Raw genomic sequence first — 15452 nt, 5'->3', positions numbered from 1 at the left:
CTATAACACAACAGCTTTAATCGAGCTAGTACAAGTAAAAGGAGCACATGGTAAAAACAGCCCGCCCGCTAAGACTAATGGGACATCTAAAGCGATTACATCACATCTCCCCTCTAAGTCGGAAACAAACTTTTCTTATAAGCAAACAAAGTAAAGTTCAGAGTCTCTAATCTTTAAAACGTTCTGGGAGTCTTATCTCGCGACCACGTCGCGTGGTCCTCCTAGGAGTAGTAGATGTCGGGGTCTGGATAGGACTGTTGATCTTAATACTGGGCAAGGTTTGATCAGGAACTGCACTGTCTCTCTGGTTTCCTGCTTCAGGTGGGTCTGGTAGGAGGTTCAGGTGGCGTCTATTTCTCCTCAGCTCTCCATTTGGGGTCTCTACTGCGTAAGACTGTGGGGTGCCAACTTTGTCCAAAACTGTCCCTTCGACCCTCCGGTCCGGTAACCAAACACGTTCTCCAGGGGAGAGGTCTGAGAGGTTCTTTGCAACGTGGCGCTTGTCAAAGTTCTTCTTTTGTCTAGCTTTGAGGGAAGCATCTTTTTCTCGGAACTGCTCCAAGTAATGCCAACTGGGGATTAGCTGCGCTGGAACAGTAGGGACTTGAGTACGGATTTTTCTTCCCATTAACAATTCTGCTGGGCAGAGTCCACTCTCAAGGGGTGTGGCACGGTATGCCAAGAGAGCTTTGTAAGGATCTTGAGCTTTCTTAAGCAGGTGTTTCACTGTCTGAACTACGCGTTCCACTTCACCATTCGCTTGTGGATACCTCGGGCTGGTCGTAATGTGGGTAAATGCATACTCTTCGGCGAACTGGGCGAATGCGTTTGACGAAAACTGCGGGCCGTTATCTGACACAAGTTGGTCCGGTATACCATGTCTTGCGAACATAGATTTCAGATGTACCACTATATCCGGTGAAGTTGTACGGGTTAGCTTAGCAACTTCAACATAACGCGAGAAGTAATCAACAACAAGCAGAAAGGTTTGACCTTTCAGTTCAAATAAGTCTGCGGCAAGTTTCTGCCAAGGGCGATCGGGTAGTTCCGATGGGATCACTGGCTCGGGTCTGTTTACACGCTCTTTGATGCACGTGGAACAGTTGTTCACCAGTTCCTCGAGTTGTTTGCTCAGGCCTGGCCACCAAACTGATGTTTTGGCTCTCTCTCTGCATTTAGTAATGCCTTGATGGCCCTCATGTAACTTATCTAGGGCATCAAGTCGCATAGACACAGGAATCACCAGTCGGTTGCCTTTCATTAATAAGCCTTGCTGCACTGTCAGGTCACCTCTCTCTTGCCAGTAGGCTTTAAGTGGAGTAGGAAGATGGGATTTCTCTGGCCAGCCATCAGAACAATAGGTAATGAGTTGCTTAGTAACTTCATCTTGCTTTTGCTGGGACCTCAGCTCCTCAAGTCGATCTTCAGTAGCAGGTAAGTGCTTTATAACTGAGTCAACATAGGCTTTGACATCATCAGTCAACTTTTCTTCTTCTTGGTTCAATGGTCTAGCAATCGGGGCTCGTGACAGAGCGTCTGCAGTGCAGAGGTCTTTACCAGGTACATGGCTGATAGTGTACGTGAAGCGCATCATTCACATTCTGAATCGCTGTATTCTGGCGGGGAGATCCTCAAGACTCTTGGAACCGAGCAATGACACTAAGGGCTTGTGGTCTGTTTCGATGTGGAATTTGAGTCCAATCAGGTAGTCTGCAAAGCGTTCACTTGCCCAAGTTATGCCCAAAGCTTCTTTTTCTATCTGCGCATAACGCTGTTCTGTGGGGCTCATAGCTCGTGAGGCGTATGCAACAGGGCGCCATTGGTCATTTTCTTGCTTCTGCAATAATACAGCTCCCAGGCCATAGGATGATCAATCAATCAATCAATCAATAAACTTTATTTACCCTCGAATTTACAGTGTAGCACTCAAGTGCTAATATCTTCGAGCCAACTACATTAATAAATAATTATAATAAAAAGTTAATTCTATATAGCAAAAAAGATAACTAACTACCTAGACAACTAACTTGCAAATTATCATGATGTAGAAAGGTTTGCAGTTCCTGCCCTTTTAAGTAAATTATTGTTCCCAGTAGATATCAGTCGTCGAAAAGAAGTAAAATCAGAAATAGTGCGGTAATGGTCAGGGAGAGAATTCCAAGATGTTGCTGCCAAGTAACTAAAGGAATTGATACCATAAGAAGTGGTCGATGGTTTGGGCAAACAGAGCATATTATGTCCTCTTAAAAAATAGGTGCTAGAGCGTAAACGCAACATATCTTTTAAATATCTTGGATAATCAGAAAAATGAAGACATTTAAAAATAGTGAGAATCATGTTTTGTAAACGCTTGTCCTTAAGGTTTGCAGTGCCTGCCTTTTTAAGTAAATTATTGTACTCAGAGTTAAAATCCTTGAAAATAAATCGAAGAATACGTTTGTTTAAAAGGTCCAGTTTATCAGAATCTTGTTTACTAGAGAAATGCCACACCATAGAACAATAATAAAAGTGAGGAAGTATAAATGCCTTATAAAGACGGAGCATGGTTTCAGTAGACATCAGTTTGCCAAACCTTGACATAACGCTAAACTGATTGTTTACCTTTTTGATGATGTGATGATGCGTCACTTGAAAGTGTTGTTGCCCGATGTGCATCATAGTGAGCTAGGGTGGATGTAGATGCAAGGCTCTGTTTCAGGGCTGAGAAGGCCCGCTGTTGTGCGTCACCCCAAGACCAGTGGTCTTTTGAACTCAGGAGGTCTCTCAGTGGTTTAGAAAGCTCTGCTATTCGTGGCTGATATTTGTTCAACTGGTTAACCATGAGTAGTAATGGAGGCTACTAATTGTACTAACCAATCACAGCGCAGCAAAAATTGTCTCGACCAATCAGAATCAAGCATACAGCCCATGTGACCAAAGTGACGTCAAAGCTCCCAAATATGGGCATAAAAATCACGTGACCCCCCACAAGTGGTGGATCCGCATACTTGGCATAGTTTTGAAGGACCGCGTAGAACCTGGGTACAAGGGAGTCACTCAAACCAAAGCCCCAGTCCCCTCGCATTCCCCCGGAAGTCCATAAAAAACACACACTGTATAGAGGTCCACATCATGGTTTAATACAAATCTCGACAGTGCCCTAAATGACATCCGGGACGTGTGTGAGGTCCTAGTGACATCACGCCCATTGTTTACAAATCTAATAGAAGATCCAATTCGTCCCCAATCCTCTCGTAGCCATAGGGATAGCTGGATCGAGTCGACACATCAATGACACGCTTATCAAACACCAACCCATACTGCTTCACGCGCGGAACCACTTGAATGTGTTTCTTTTCCAAATCCCGTGTGAAATGATAGGGGTTGACAATGTTCAAATGTCGGCGAGTGTCCTGAGGCGAGTTTAATTCCGAGAGAATGTTCTCTTTCATGGTATGAAAATTGAGGATGGCCGACCCCCGGACGTTCAACGTGAAACCGCGGACCTTGCACACCACTTTACCTCCACGGGTCGTGTACCCATAATTCTTGGCGCCCCCCGAAACAAACTCGGTGATGACATCCCCGTCCAATTCATCCGTCATGTCCCCGAGAAAATCCCCAGTGGTAATGCTGGGTTGACCGGGACGCCACTTGTACACTACACTGTCGGTATCATAGTAGAGGACTTGCTGTTGCAGGGTGTCCAGGGACTCATAGAGTTTGAGCCGAGCATGGGACGTGGTGAACGCCGCCACAAAGATATTGGTCTTGGTGCCTTTGACAGCATTGTCTTCGACACTGGTGTAGACGGCTTCCAAAATGTCGTCGGTACAGAGGCGGAGCGTACTGATATCGAGGGCTGCATCGGAAACGAGGCTGAACAAATGGGCGGGGTTTTGAACGGTGACGGTGGTGGGTTTGTTGATCCGCTCGCCGAATTTGCCCCAGAAACTGTTCAGCATGAGTTTGGCGGTGGCCTTACGACCAGGGTTTTTGGCAATGCTGGCAATGTCTAGTCGGATCCCCTCCCGTTCCTGGTAGCGAAGAATGTACTCGCGTTTCTGCTCGAGGGTCTGACACCAGCTGGGCCACCCCGCGGATTCTTGCTTGAGTTTGAGCCAAGTGTTCACGTACTCAGCGAAAAGACCTGTTTGGCGTTGCTCGGGGGGAAAATGCCAGACTTCATGGATCTTGATCAGGGTGTACCCCTTTTCCACCGCTTTGACCAATTCGGGCGTGCACCAGGTCCCACGTAGTGTACGATCCGCATCCGAATGAGGGCAATAATGGGTTCGGGTCAACATGGGTTGGGCTTGCTCTGCCTGGACACAGGCACGGCAGAGAGGAAACGTGAGTTTTTGGCCACAGCGTACAGGCAAGACGGGGTGGAATAGACCAGCCGGGGGTAGAATATCCACCGTCGCCACACCAAAATAGGACGCCAGGGACTGGTCAGCGGGTTGGGTGATGATCTTGGGATGACCGATTGGGTAGGGACAGTTCTTATTCACCCATGGGTACAGAGAAGTCACATCCACATAGCGTATCTCTTCATTCTCTTCAGCCACGGCATGCAACGCCACGGCACCGGTGCGTCCCCCAAAAAAGGCGTCACGGGGTTCCAGGGGCGCGACCAGATCGAAGGACGTCAGGAAACGTTGGACGGCTTCATCGGTAGCCACCAGTTTGTCCCATTCACACTCCCACATTTCAATCACCGTATAGCCGGCTCGGAGCAGGGCCATGCGTTTAGAGAGCGTGGCTTGATAGAGTTCCTCCACAGTTCGATCTGGTGTGGCATAATGTTTGGCGTTCCTCATGGGATAACAAGTGGGACAACCGTGATCCAGACACCCATGAAATTCATAGACGGTGCGGGTCAGAAAATCATAGCCATCGACAAAATAACTGTTCACGAGGGTCCGGACAAACTGCTCGCCCCCATTCCGGACATGTCGAATACGATCGGCACTGGCTCCCTCTTTAGGAAGAAGGTGTTCTTGGTAATACAGCCATTGTAGGGCCTTGAGGGATTGATTGACTTGGGCGCCTCGCCAGCCCCTGAGCGGTTCGACAGCGATGGTGTCGGGGGTCAAATGGTGCTTGCGCCAATAGAGATTGCAGGCACTGGCGATGGTGATGCATTTGGCCATGGGATTGAAACCAGCCTGCTGTTCAAATTCTTGCTGAAAGGCTTCACACCCCGCTTTCAACAACGCCACATCCGATTTGCAGTACTCGATCATGTCTTGCTGGAAATCAAAACGCACGTTACGACGGACTTGCTCCGCATGCCAACGCGTCAGTTCGTCTTTCTTTTTGGCCATCATACCCTCAGGATCGTAAAATTCCAAATCAGGGATGCGGCCCACATACTGTTGATGATCCGGGGTATTAAACAAATGCGGAAAAAAGCCCTTCTTCAATTCGGTCAAATTGAAGGTGCTGGGAAACGAGGCCAATGGCATGGGCAGGAAACACAACGAGTCAATGAATTTGAGGGGTCCACTCCTGAAGGACAACACTTTAGCGCCCACGGTCAATTGATCCACCACCTCGCGTTGTTGCTGGTACAGTTCATGCAAAATAAACATACCGTCAAAGCCTTTCAAATTGTGAAACACCACAAGAATCTCCCGTTCACTCTCGCTGTCTGGAATGTCCGTGAGATCATCCAAATCATGCAAAAATTGTTGGGCACAGTCTTCTCCGTCCAACACATGAATGGTCGTTTCTTCACTGGACGAATAACATAACAAATTGGCCACAAACACACCTTCCGCATTCTGCATGGCTTCAAAATCGGCGTAAACAAACAGGGGAGAGGGTGGCGCCACCATGCTACCTCCCCCCTCCTCTGTGGGTTCAGGCTCTTCCTCATTCTCGACCACGGGTTGAATGTAACACTTATGGTATTGGATGGGTACCCATTCATGACACACAGGACATTTGGCGTACCCGCACTGGTGACGTTGGTTAGGGAGAACGTTGTACTGGGCCTGGCACTTGAGACAGGTTTTGATGGATTGACATTGCCGGCTTTCCACATGATGACGTTTGCATTGCTCACCGTAAAACTTGCGATGACAGAAGGGGCAATAGTCCGTAGGGCGGGTACCACGCACATACTCTGGACAGTCAAATCGACCACACGCTTTGCAGCGTCTTCCTTGACATCTGTGATGAGTCCGGTCGTTGGTGTTGAACCCCCGTTCACAGTCCAGGCAATAATAGGATCGGTTGACAAACGCCGGAAAGGAGGTGCAACCATCAAAATGATGATTGGATTTGAGTAAACGAATCGAATGAGGCGCGTCAGGGCCTTTGAAGATCAGAAAAAAGGGTTTCATCCGGGTCATCACCAACAATTGATATTGAGACCCCAAGGCTTGCTGAAATTGACGCAGCTCGGGTAAACCACAGGGACCCTCAGCCACCCCTGCTTGCTGATGGAGGGCCTGGGCTTGACGTGACTGCACAGGAAGCCCCCGTTTGAGATTCTCCCAATCGCGAAACCCATCCACGCCTTGATCTTTATGGCAGTGGGCACGCATGGTGACGATCGCGCGAGCACAGCATAGGGCATCTCTGTTTCGAATGGTGATAATACATCTTTTTTTCTTATTTTCTCGATCCAGGCATAGTCGACCAGGATTGCGTTCTTTATGTCGACCAGACCCTGGACCGGGCATGGAGACAAACACCACATCGACTTGGAATCCGTGGTCGGGGTTGAAGGCTTCATTGCTGTTCAACTTGCCGGCCAAGGTCGCTAACATTTCATCCAAACGGGCAGTGCGTTGTAAAAACTCCCCCACGGTAAAATTGGCGGTTTGGTAAGCGTGGGTGAATCCATGCGCTGTAATAGCAAAATTCACAAAATGATGGGCAGGTCGCTGCTCACGGCCCAGTTCTGTTTCAATGGCTTGATGGAGTGCTTCGGTCAACGCCAACCCAATATTGTCCCCAGGCACAGGATCCCGCAATTGCCGTAATTGCGCATTGAATTGCGCCCGTTCCACCACATCACGCCAGCGGCGTCGTCGACCGATGGGTTGCATAGTGAATTGAAAGAGAGGGCCACGGGCAGCAGCCCCTCCCAACTGTTCCCACCGATCATAGGCGCGGTCCAATAGAGCATCCCCTTCGTCATCGTCACTGAATGGATACGCCTCCGCCATGACAGCAGCAACAATTTTGAATTTTCCCGCGCTGGCTGTTGACTTTTATAGACCGTCTCACGTGATTTCGCCTGCGCTGGGATTGGTGGACCCAGCTCAGGTGAGAGTCAGGTGAGGGGGTTTGATCGACAGGAAGAAGATTGAGGGGGGTCCCCCCCCATGGGTACAGACTCCTTCCATCGCCTCTGGGCCTGGACCGAGATCGATGATTGGCGGAGAATCCCTTAGATAAAGTCTGTCCATCAGAACAGACGTCAGTTGCGTTCGAGAAATGCCTAACAAAAATCCTGAGAAAGCAAGAGAGTTGAAACACGCGTGGTACGTCAAGAACAAAGAGAGATTGTTACAGCAGAAACGGGAAAAGCGGGCGGCCCAGAAAAAGGTGAAACCCCCTAAACCGCCTAAACCAGCGCCGACCCCCGATCAGGAAGCGCGAGCCCGAGAATTGAACCGACTGGCCTGTCTGCGCTACCGCACCAAAAACGCGGCCTACGTGCGTCTATTGAACCGAGATTACTACCACAAACACCGCGAGCAGATTGTGCAACAGCAACGGGACCGTCGTGCCAGGGATCGACAAATCAAAGAGAGTCCTTTCCGAAAGTTACGAACCTTGGCGGACGTGTGTTCTTCCCGTTGGCTAGAATTAAATTATGGATACGCCAGTATCGCGCCGAAAAAAGCGGGACCCCGAGGCCAACAAACAGTCCCAAAAACTGTATCGGAAACGTCAGTATGCATCCGTGAACGGGATCGAAAAAGTAAAGGCCCTCCATCGTCGACGCTACCACCAGCACATGGCAAACTTGAAAGCCAAAGGGGAGTACGAGGCCTTTAAAGCCAAAAAACTAGAGTATGGGATGAAACGCTATTATGCCATGTCGGAGGAACAACGGAGTGAAGTAAAAAAGAGAAACGCCCAAGCCCAGAAAAACTGGATGGCCAAAATGAAGGAGGAAGGAACCTTTGAAGCCTACAAAGAACGCGTGAATGAGCGGCGGCGACAACTCCGGGCCGAAAAACAGCAAGCCTTAGGGGAAGAGGGGTGGAGAGCGTTACAGAAAGAAAAATATCGGAAGCGGATGGAGACCACACAAAACCAACGCTTGGCCGAACATTTGGAACGTCCCTTTCCCCTCCCGTGGTGGCCGATAGACTGGTCCGACTCCGAGCCTGACGAGGACCCTGTGCAATCATCCCGTTCCAATGCCTTACAACAATTACAACAATACTTGTAAGAACAAATGTGAGTTTTATTAAACCATGTGTTTTAGATTAATCCATTGTGTGATAACTGTGTTCCATTAAATTACATGCCCAATCTCACTTTGGTTTTCATAATGCGTCTCACAATACGCTCCGTCAGGGTTTTACTACCAGGGAGTTGATCAATCTTGGCAATCATCTTGCGATCCGCCACCCATTTATCTTTCAAGGTCTTGGCTTTATCATAGTCCATGTCATGCACTTTCGCAATCCTGTCTAACCGGTTGATGCCGGGATCCCCACGGGCCAACCGTTTTTTCAAATGAGTGCCAGGGCCCATATACTGATAACCGGGCCAATGAAATTCAATGCCCGTCTTGTTGAGGAGGTTTTGCACATCAAATAATTTGCCCCCGCGTTGCGATCGTCGTCGTCGCCGCTTCGGTCGGGCACGGGAGGTAGTCGTCGCACGACGTCTCCGTCCCATCACGGGGTTTTCCACGATTTCCAATCCAAGGCTTTCTTGGCGAACCCAGCAGCTTTCTTTTTGGCGATACTGGCGGCTTTCTTTTTAGCAGAGTCTGTCGTGCGTTTGCGAATATCACGCGTGACTGCTTTCGTGATCGAATCCGCCCGTTCTTTAGGGGTTTGCCAGGGTGCTGTACCGTGCGTGTCTGAAAAAGGCAACTCGTGCGCCAACTCCGCGCTGCTCACTTGGGGTGTAAACTTGAGTTTCTTTTTAGCACTCGGGGTGATGTTCGGTTTAGGCGGGACCGGTGGTTTTCTGGGCCCAGCTGGCGTGGAGCCTTGTTTTATACCTTTGGTGGCTTTGACCAATTGCGTGAACCACGCTTGCATCGGCCCCGCTTCAAAATCATCATCCTCGCCGGGCGTGGCAGTCCCTGCAGCACTCACACCCCCCGCGGGTGCTCCAAAGGGTTGACGCACTTTTTTGGTCCAATGGCGTAACTGACGGCTCACGGCTTTGAGTTGCGGGCGTTTCCAGGCATCCGGGACCTCACTGGTCAGGAGCACATGTTGTCTGGCCGCCAAATCCGCGGCTTTACTCAAGCGAGTGTCTTCCACCAATTCTTGTTTGTACTTTTCTTTTAATTGTAAAAAAGCCGGGGCGTTGTCCACCGTGGTGCTCACCATCTCGGGTTCCATGGTGCAACTGAGGTGTCTCCTTTAGCGCATGCAACGTTTATAACATCGGTAGAGTTCCGGCCAGAGAGCGCCGCCGGTTTGAGCCATCATGATAGCGCGCCGTCGTTTCACCGAATGCGCGGGTTTGGCCATCGCGCGTAAACTTTGGGCATGCGGTTTGAGCAACGTGATAGTCTGTCGAGAACGGGGCACCGTGCCACGGAGCGTGTTCATCACTAATTCACTGATGGCATTGATCTGATCCGCATTGGCCATCCGTAACAATTCTTGTCGTTTATGTTGATTGGCTTCTTGTAAGACACTTTTCAAGAACGGGGCTTGACGTTCCATGCGCCACGCCATGCTGAAGGTTCAGAAATTGCCACGACCCCGCTCTATTTATGGTAAACTGGGCCCCACACTGGCGACACAGTTCCCCATGATAATGCCGTTGCATATGGCGTCGACATCGTTGACACAATACGGCCTCCATCTCCTCCGTCCATTCTAACGTCAACGTGATGGCTTTACGGGGGGGTCTAGTCCGGTCGACGAACACGGATCCTGGGTTTGTATTTTCGGAGCCACAAAGGCGAGAGAGCCATTGCCAACAACGGTAGCCTACCTCCGCGTTGCAAACCACGTCGACGGCGTCGTTTTCGGGGGACATAACGGTGTCGGCGTCCATTGGGTCCACGGACCATCCTCCAATAATGTCTGGGTCCCTTCCCAACGTGTCTTTTATAGCTTTCTCAGTGTTTTAAACCCGCCCCACCCCGTTCGTCCTAACATCCGCTGAACCCGTCGTTGATTCGCTGCCATTTGCTTGGCACTGATCTTGCCCACTTTTTTCTTTTTCTTTTTTTTCAAGAGGATGGCGGCCGCCACGGCAGGGAGGAGGAGCGGGAGAATACCCCCTCGTTGCTGTCGGCGTCGTGGACCGCAAGGCATGATTTGTCTGTCCAACGAACGACACACCTCTTGTCTTTTATACTGTTTTTTTTTCACATGATGGAACAATTAAACGATTCCCCCGCATAGCGTTTTCGTTTGCCAGAGGCCACTTCTCGTCGGCGTTTTTCGCCAATAGCGATGGCACGCTTGGTTTGATGATCCCCAATGGCTTTGGTGATCCCATAGCCGGCTTTGAGAATCCCGAGAGGCAGGCCGGGCCCGACACCCCCTACTTGACCCCTTCGTCGTTTGGCGGGGGATCGGCGTCGGGTCGTGGTGCGTTTGCGTTTGCGTCGAGGGGCCATCCCACTTCAACATCGGCCACACATGGTTTTGGGGACGGTGAAAGGAAGGACCCTGGTTTTATAGCTTCACGAGCGTCGTCCCCGTCCACGGGCTCGGCCACGGCCACGGCCGCGGCCACGGCGGGCTGGTGCAGGGGGTGGACTTGGACTGGAGGTTCGCGTGGACGTGCGACGTACCGACGGTCGCCCTCCCTCTTCATACACGGTGGTCACCGTATTGGTATGCGTGATATTGCGAATGCGTCTCCCTCGCGCCCGTTCTTGCGCATCTTCGTTCAGCAAATCCAACCGTCGCCTTAAGCCTCGTCCTCGATCGTCATCATCATCTTCATCTTCATCCTCCGACGGTGGGGAGGAATCGGGGGACGGTGGAGAGGGCACACGGGGACGTCGTCGCGGTTGTTTGGCGGCCACCGTGGGTCGGCCCGTCGGGGTCGTCACCGTGGACGTGGTGGTCCTGGTGCCGGCTCCAGCGCTGCGTCGGGAAGTGGAGGGGCGGGAGGGAGCCGTGGTGGTCGTGGCGGTGGTGACAGGGCGTGGTCTGGGCCGTCTAGAGCTGGTGGTGGTGGTAGTGGCTGTGGGACGTGTGCGGGTGGATGTGGTGGGACGGGTTGGGGTGGCGGTGGTGGTAGGAGCGGTGGTGATCGTGGGTGGTGGTGGCGGTGCCGTGGTGGTGGTGGCCGGGGCAGTGCCTGTGCCTGCCACGGGGGGTAACGTAAAGGCATTCAGGGCATCGTCCACATTGACCGGGTAGGTCAAATTAAGATCCTCAATCTCTTGATCCAATTGGGCTCGATCCACGGGTTGGTTCAATTCAGCCACCATGTCTGTCATGGAACTAAGGTCCCGAAGTACCGAGGGCGAGGTCGGGGACCCCACCCCGGCAGGCGAGAAGGTCGGGGTGTCCATGCGGGCCGCTAAGTCACGTTGTTGTCCGCCTTCTCTTTGCCGACGGACCCGGGCGAGTTCTCGTTGCAGCTCGTTTTCGAACGGCAGGGACATCCACGGGCAAGGTATGGACTTGCGCCTTGCCTTCTCGGCGCGTTAAATGACTCCACAGGCGGTACCGATCATCCGAGGCCGGGTGCACATCCAACATCAAATAGCCAAAGGGACGGGACGTGATGCGTTTAAATAGGCGCAAGACTTGACGCCATCGGTCGGGAAAAGCTTGCAGTAAAATAGTGCGTATGCCCGTTTGATCCCGAGGGTTCTTGAAGGCCACAATGTAATGCGCGTTGCGATTAATGGTCTTGGCAAATTTACCCGGTGGGAATAAATCTTGCGTCAAATACAAGACGGTGATATTGCGATGATGGGAATCTTTGGTGAACAAATCCAACACGCGTTTGTCCTGTCCCCCTTCTTCCATCAAATCGTCCAAGACGAGCACGCCACCGCGCGTCCGGCCAAACCATTGGGTCAAATGACGGGGGTCCGGTAACCCGCGATGAAACTGAATTCCCTCTTTCTTTTGCATACGCTCAAACCGGGGTTGCCATCGGTCGTACGCGTAGACGATCTTCTTGGGTGGGACTTGAAACACGTTCAGGTCTCGTAACCATTGTTCCACTAACTCGCTCTTGCCACTGCCCGACGGGCCCGCGATAATCACACTACTGGGCTGTCGAATCATCCTTCCCACGGTCGAGGATGACGTCGATAATGACCCGTGGCCCCTTTCGCGCCCATACGTTTATACCGTTTGTCACGTCCCAATTGATCCCCGATTTTATACGCTTTGGCCAACACGCTCATGATCCCTCGCCCGTTTTGACGGAAACGGGGTCGTCGTTGGGAGGAAGGGCGCTGCCGTCGTCGTCGTCGTCTGTGACTGGGCATGCTGTCCAATACTCGCGGTAGAGGCGTGGCGATTCGAACTGAATCAGGTGTTCCATCGTCTCTCTTAAATGCGTTTCTTGCATGGTGTCCATGTACTGTTTGAGCGCGACCCAGTCCTGGTCTTGGGCCAGTTGGCGGGCCACGAGCCAATGATACCCATCCCAGGCATCCACCCCTCGGACGGTGTTCACCCGTTCAATGGGGTGGGACCACCAATACAGGGTTTCTTCTAACATGAAAGCGTCCATCACCCGCTGGACATCCCCTCGCGTAATCATGATGAGAGTTCAAATGACCCCTCGAACACAGCACCTCTCGTTTTATGGTGTTTTTTTATTTCAACACTCACAAGGATTACAAAGCATAAAGGCCTGGCGGCTCACATTTTTTTGCCCTCCCTCGTCTGGGCGGGCATCGACTTCATCTTGGACTTCTTGTTTAATCACCCATTTCAACCGCTCGGCCACTTTCTGATCATTCAACACTAAATTGTCGCAACTCCATTGCCCCAAAAAGTCTTGATAGGACTGGCCTTGGGCACGGGCTTTCAAGAAAAATAACGCATAATGGCCACAGGTCTGACTATCCAAGGCTTGCAACGTCTGGTCACTGCGGATCAGGTGCTTCCATTGACTCCACCATTGGTGCAGGTCCGGGTGGGTGTACACGTGCAAGGGCAACCCATAACTGTCAAAGATCTCGCACTTGTTCTGTTCCGTCCATAGACCCAACCAATGTTGTCCCGGTTCTCCCGCTGGATCCGTGTTGACAATGTAGGCTTGACGGACACTCTTGGGGGGTGAACGGGGTAACTGGTCGGCGGGGAACACGCCATGAAACACGCGTCGCAACGTGGGATCTTCTAGGGCCAACGTCCGCAGCACCCTATCACTGAGCGCCACAAACTCCATGCCCGGTGTCTTCTGTCTTCTGAATGCATCTCAGCCGTTGATGTTGTATTTTATACCTCCCATATGATTGATCTCATACATGTTTTCATACTCGCTCCAGACCAACACAGTGATGTTGTGATTGACAGCCGCTGCAAAATCAATGATCAGTCGCGTATTGCCCGATTGACGGGGGTTGCGATACTGAGGATCATCGGCTTTTCCACTGGGCACATTATTGAACAAGAACAACGTGCAGTTCTTGCCTTGTCCCCAATCTCCAGGCAGTAGCATGGGGATCTTGTCTTCATTGTAGGCACCCATGGCTTGTAGAAATCGATCGTAGCCCAGCAGATCTTCATAGGCTTGGTCTCCTGTCAATTGCAGGGTTCTGTAAGGGTATTCTTCTCCATTCAAAGTCTGTCGTATCTGGGTGACCCCAAACTTTTCAAAGGCAAAGGGGTAGCGTTGTAGGTCTCCATTGAAGGTATTGGAATGCAATAATCCGACCATCACTCGGTCAGGAAATCGACCCACAAACGCATTGTCTTGTTCCCACTGGGTGGTGCGTCCATCAAAGGAAAAGGTCCGGATTTCGCTCCGCACCACAGGGTAGCGGGCAATTTGTTTGCCCAGCTGTCTTTCTTTCTGCAGTCTCACATAGACACTGGCATTCAAGGTCACTTTTCTCATCAGCAAGGTGACTTTGATGTCTTCTGGGTGAATGGCTGGAAATTTCTTGGCCACTAAGGTGCCTTTGTTGGGGGTGCCCATCATGTAGACGGTGTTGGGGTTGAGGAAGAGTTCAAAGTCCATCTGGATATTGGGGACCAACAATTTGCCTGTTCGGAGGGGTGGCAAATGAGGGCGGATGAGGAAGGTGTGCCAATTTTCGCTCAGCAATCGGCTCGTCAAGGCACGCAATTCTGCATTCCCACTCCATCCAGCGTTCGTGGGGATATCCGAATTGGCTCCTGTGGCTCCCATGATATTCACCACATTGAGGGCATTGACCCATCCTTGGGGGGCTAACTTGGTGGCCCCTTCTTCTCGGTTGTAGTTCAGGAGGGTTTCTAGGTAGGCTCTGTAATGATAGGTGTTGCTCTGTTCCGTCATGAGGACTCCATTCATGCTCAAGGTGATATCTCGAAAGATGGAGTGTCCAAAATTGTTGACGCAGTACGTGCTCTTGGAATTGTTGGCATCTGACGCGGCGGTCAAATCAGCGCTCAACCCATTATACCCAGCGGCTGGATCGGTCAGACGGACTTTGACTTTGAATCGAATGGAATTGGTATCGTAATAATCGTCGGAGCCCGGGATGGAGAACGTGATGGGTTGGATCCCCGTCAAGGCGGGTTGAAACTCCACCCCCCGAGAGGCTTCGTACCGATAATCCACATCGGGCACGTCAAACAGTTGGAGCGACATGATGCGGTCTGTCCCTGGGGTTCAACGTTCCCCCCTTTTTATACGTTTTCGCCTCCGTTGCCTCCTGGCTTTGGCTTGGTTGGCCATAACACTTTTCTGAGATCCCCCCCTTTCATCTGGCGCGCATATCGAACCATTCTCTTCTCCATGGCCAGGGGGTCCAACAGACGGGAGGAGGTATGCATCAAGGGATAGCGCGCCGTCGTCGACTTGCCAAAGATCGTGCCCCCGACTTGGTACGGCGAGATGAACCGTCCACGGGCCCGTTGCCATCGAATGCGATTTTGCGTTTTGAGAAAACCACCCACGCGTACCATCTTGTTTTCAACGTCCAAAGATGTCCCGTATACGTTGAGTCGCTCTTTTATAGGTTTTTTTGGCTTGGTGTTTGCCGCCTGCCCACACCATGGCGGGGGCTTTCCGTTTCAAGCCGCGGGTGAGTTGCCCCTGTCGATCCGCCCACGTTTCTGCGGCACTCTTGCCTCGTTGAATATCTCGCAATCCCGCTTGCGCTT

General features: G+C 51.4%; 3 protein-coding genes across 3 annotated transcripts; all 3 read right to left on the bottom strand.

Moving 5' to 3' along the window:
* Positions 1-166: 166 nt before the first annotated feature.
* On the bottom strand, positions 167-892 carry LOC140932811 (uncharacterized). Its single transcript, XM_073382322.1, has one exon. It carries the CDS (start codon positions 890-892, stop codon positions 167-169), a length of 726 nt encoding a protein of 241 aa, XP_073238423.1.
* Positions 893-3191: 2299 nt separating this feature from the next.
* LOC140925828 (uncharacterized) lies at positions 3192-7163 on the bottom strand. Its single transcript, XM_073375706.1, has 2 exons — positions 5828-7163; positions 3192-5776 (listed from the first exon to the last, which is right to left on the bottom strand). Exons 1-2 carry the CDS (start codon positions 7161-7163, stop codon positions 3192-3194), a joined length of 3921 nt encoding a protein of 1306 aa, XP_073231807.1.
* Positions 7164-11696: 4533 nt separating this feature from the next.
* Positions 11697-12410, bottom strand: LOC140925745 (uncharacterized). Its single transcript, XM_073375651.1, has one exon. The coding sequence runs from the start codon at positions 12408-12410 to the stop codon at positions 11697-11699; it is 714 nt and encodes a 237-aa protein (XP_073231752.1).
* Between the last annotated feature and the right edge of the window lie 3042 nt (positions 12411-15452).

The sequence above is a fragment of the Porites lutea genome, chromosome 1 (assembly GCF_958299795.1).
Source record: "Porites lutea chromosome 1, jaPorLute2.1, whole genome shotgun sequence".
NCBI lineage: Eukaryota > Metazoa > Cnidaria > Anthozoa > Scleractinia > Poritidae > Porites > Porites lutea.
The sequence above is the reverse complement of the archived record's forward strand: the minus strand, read 5'-3'. Positions and strand labels throughout refer to the sequence as shown.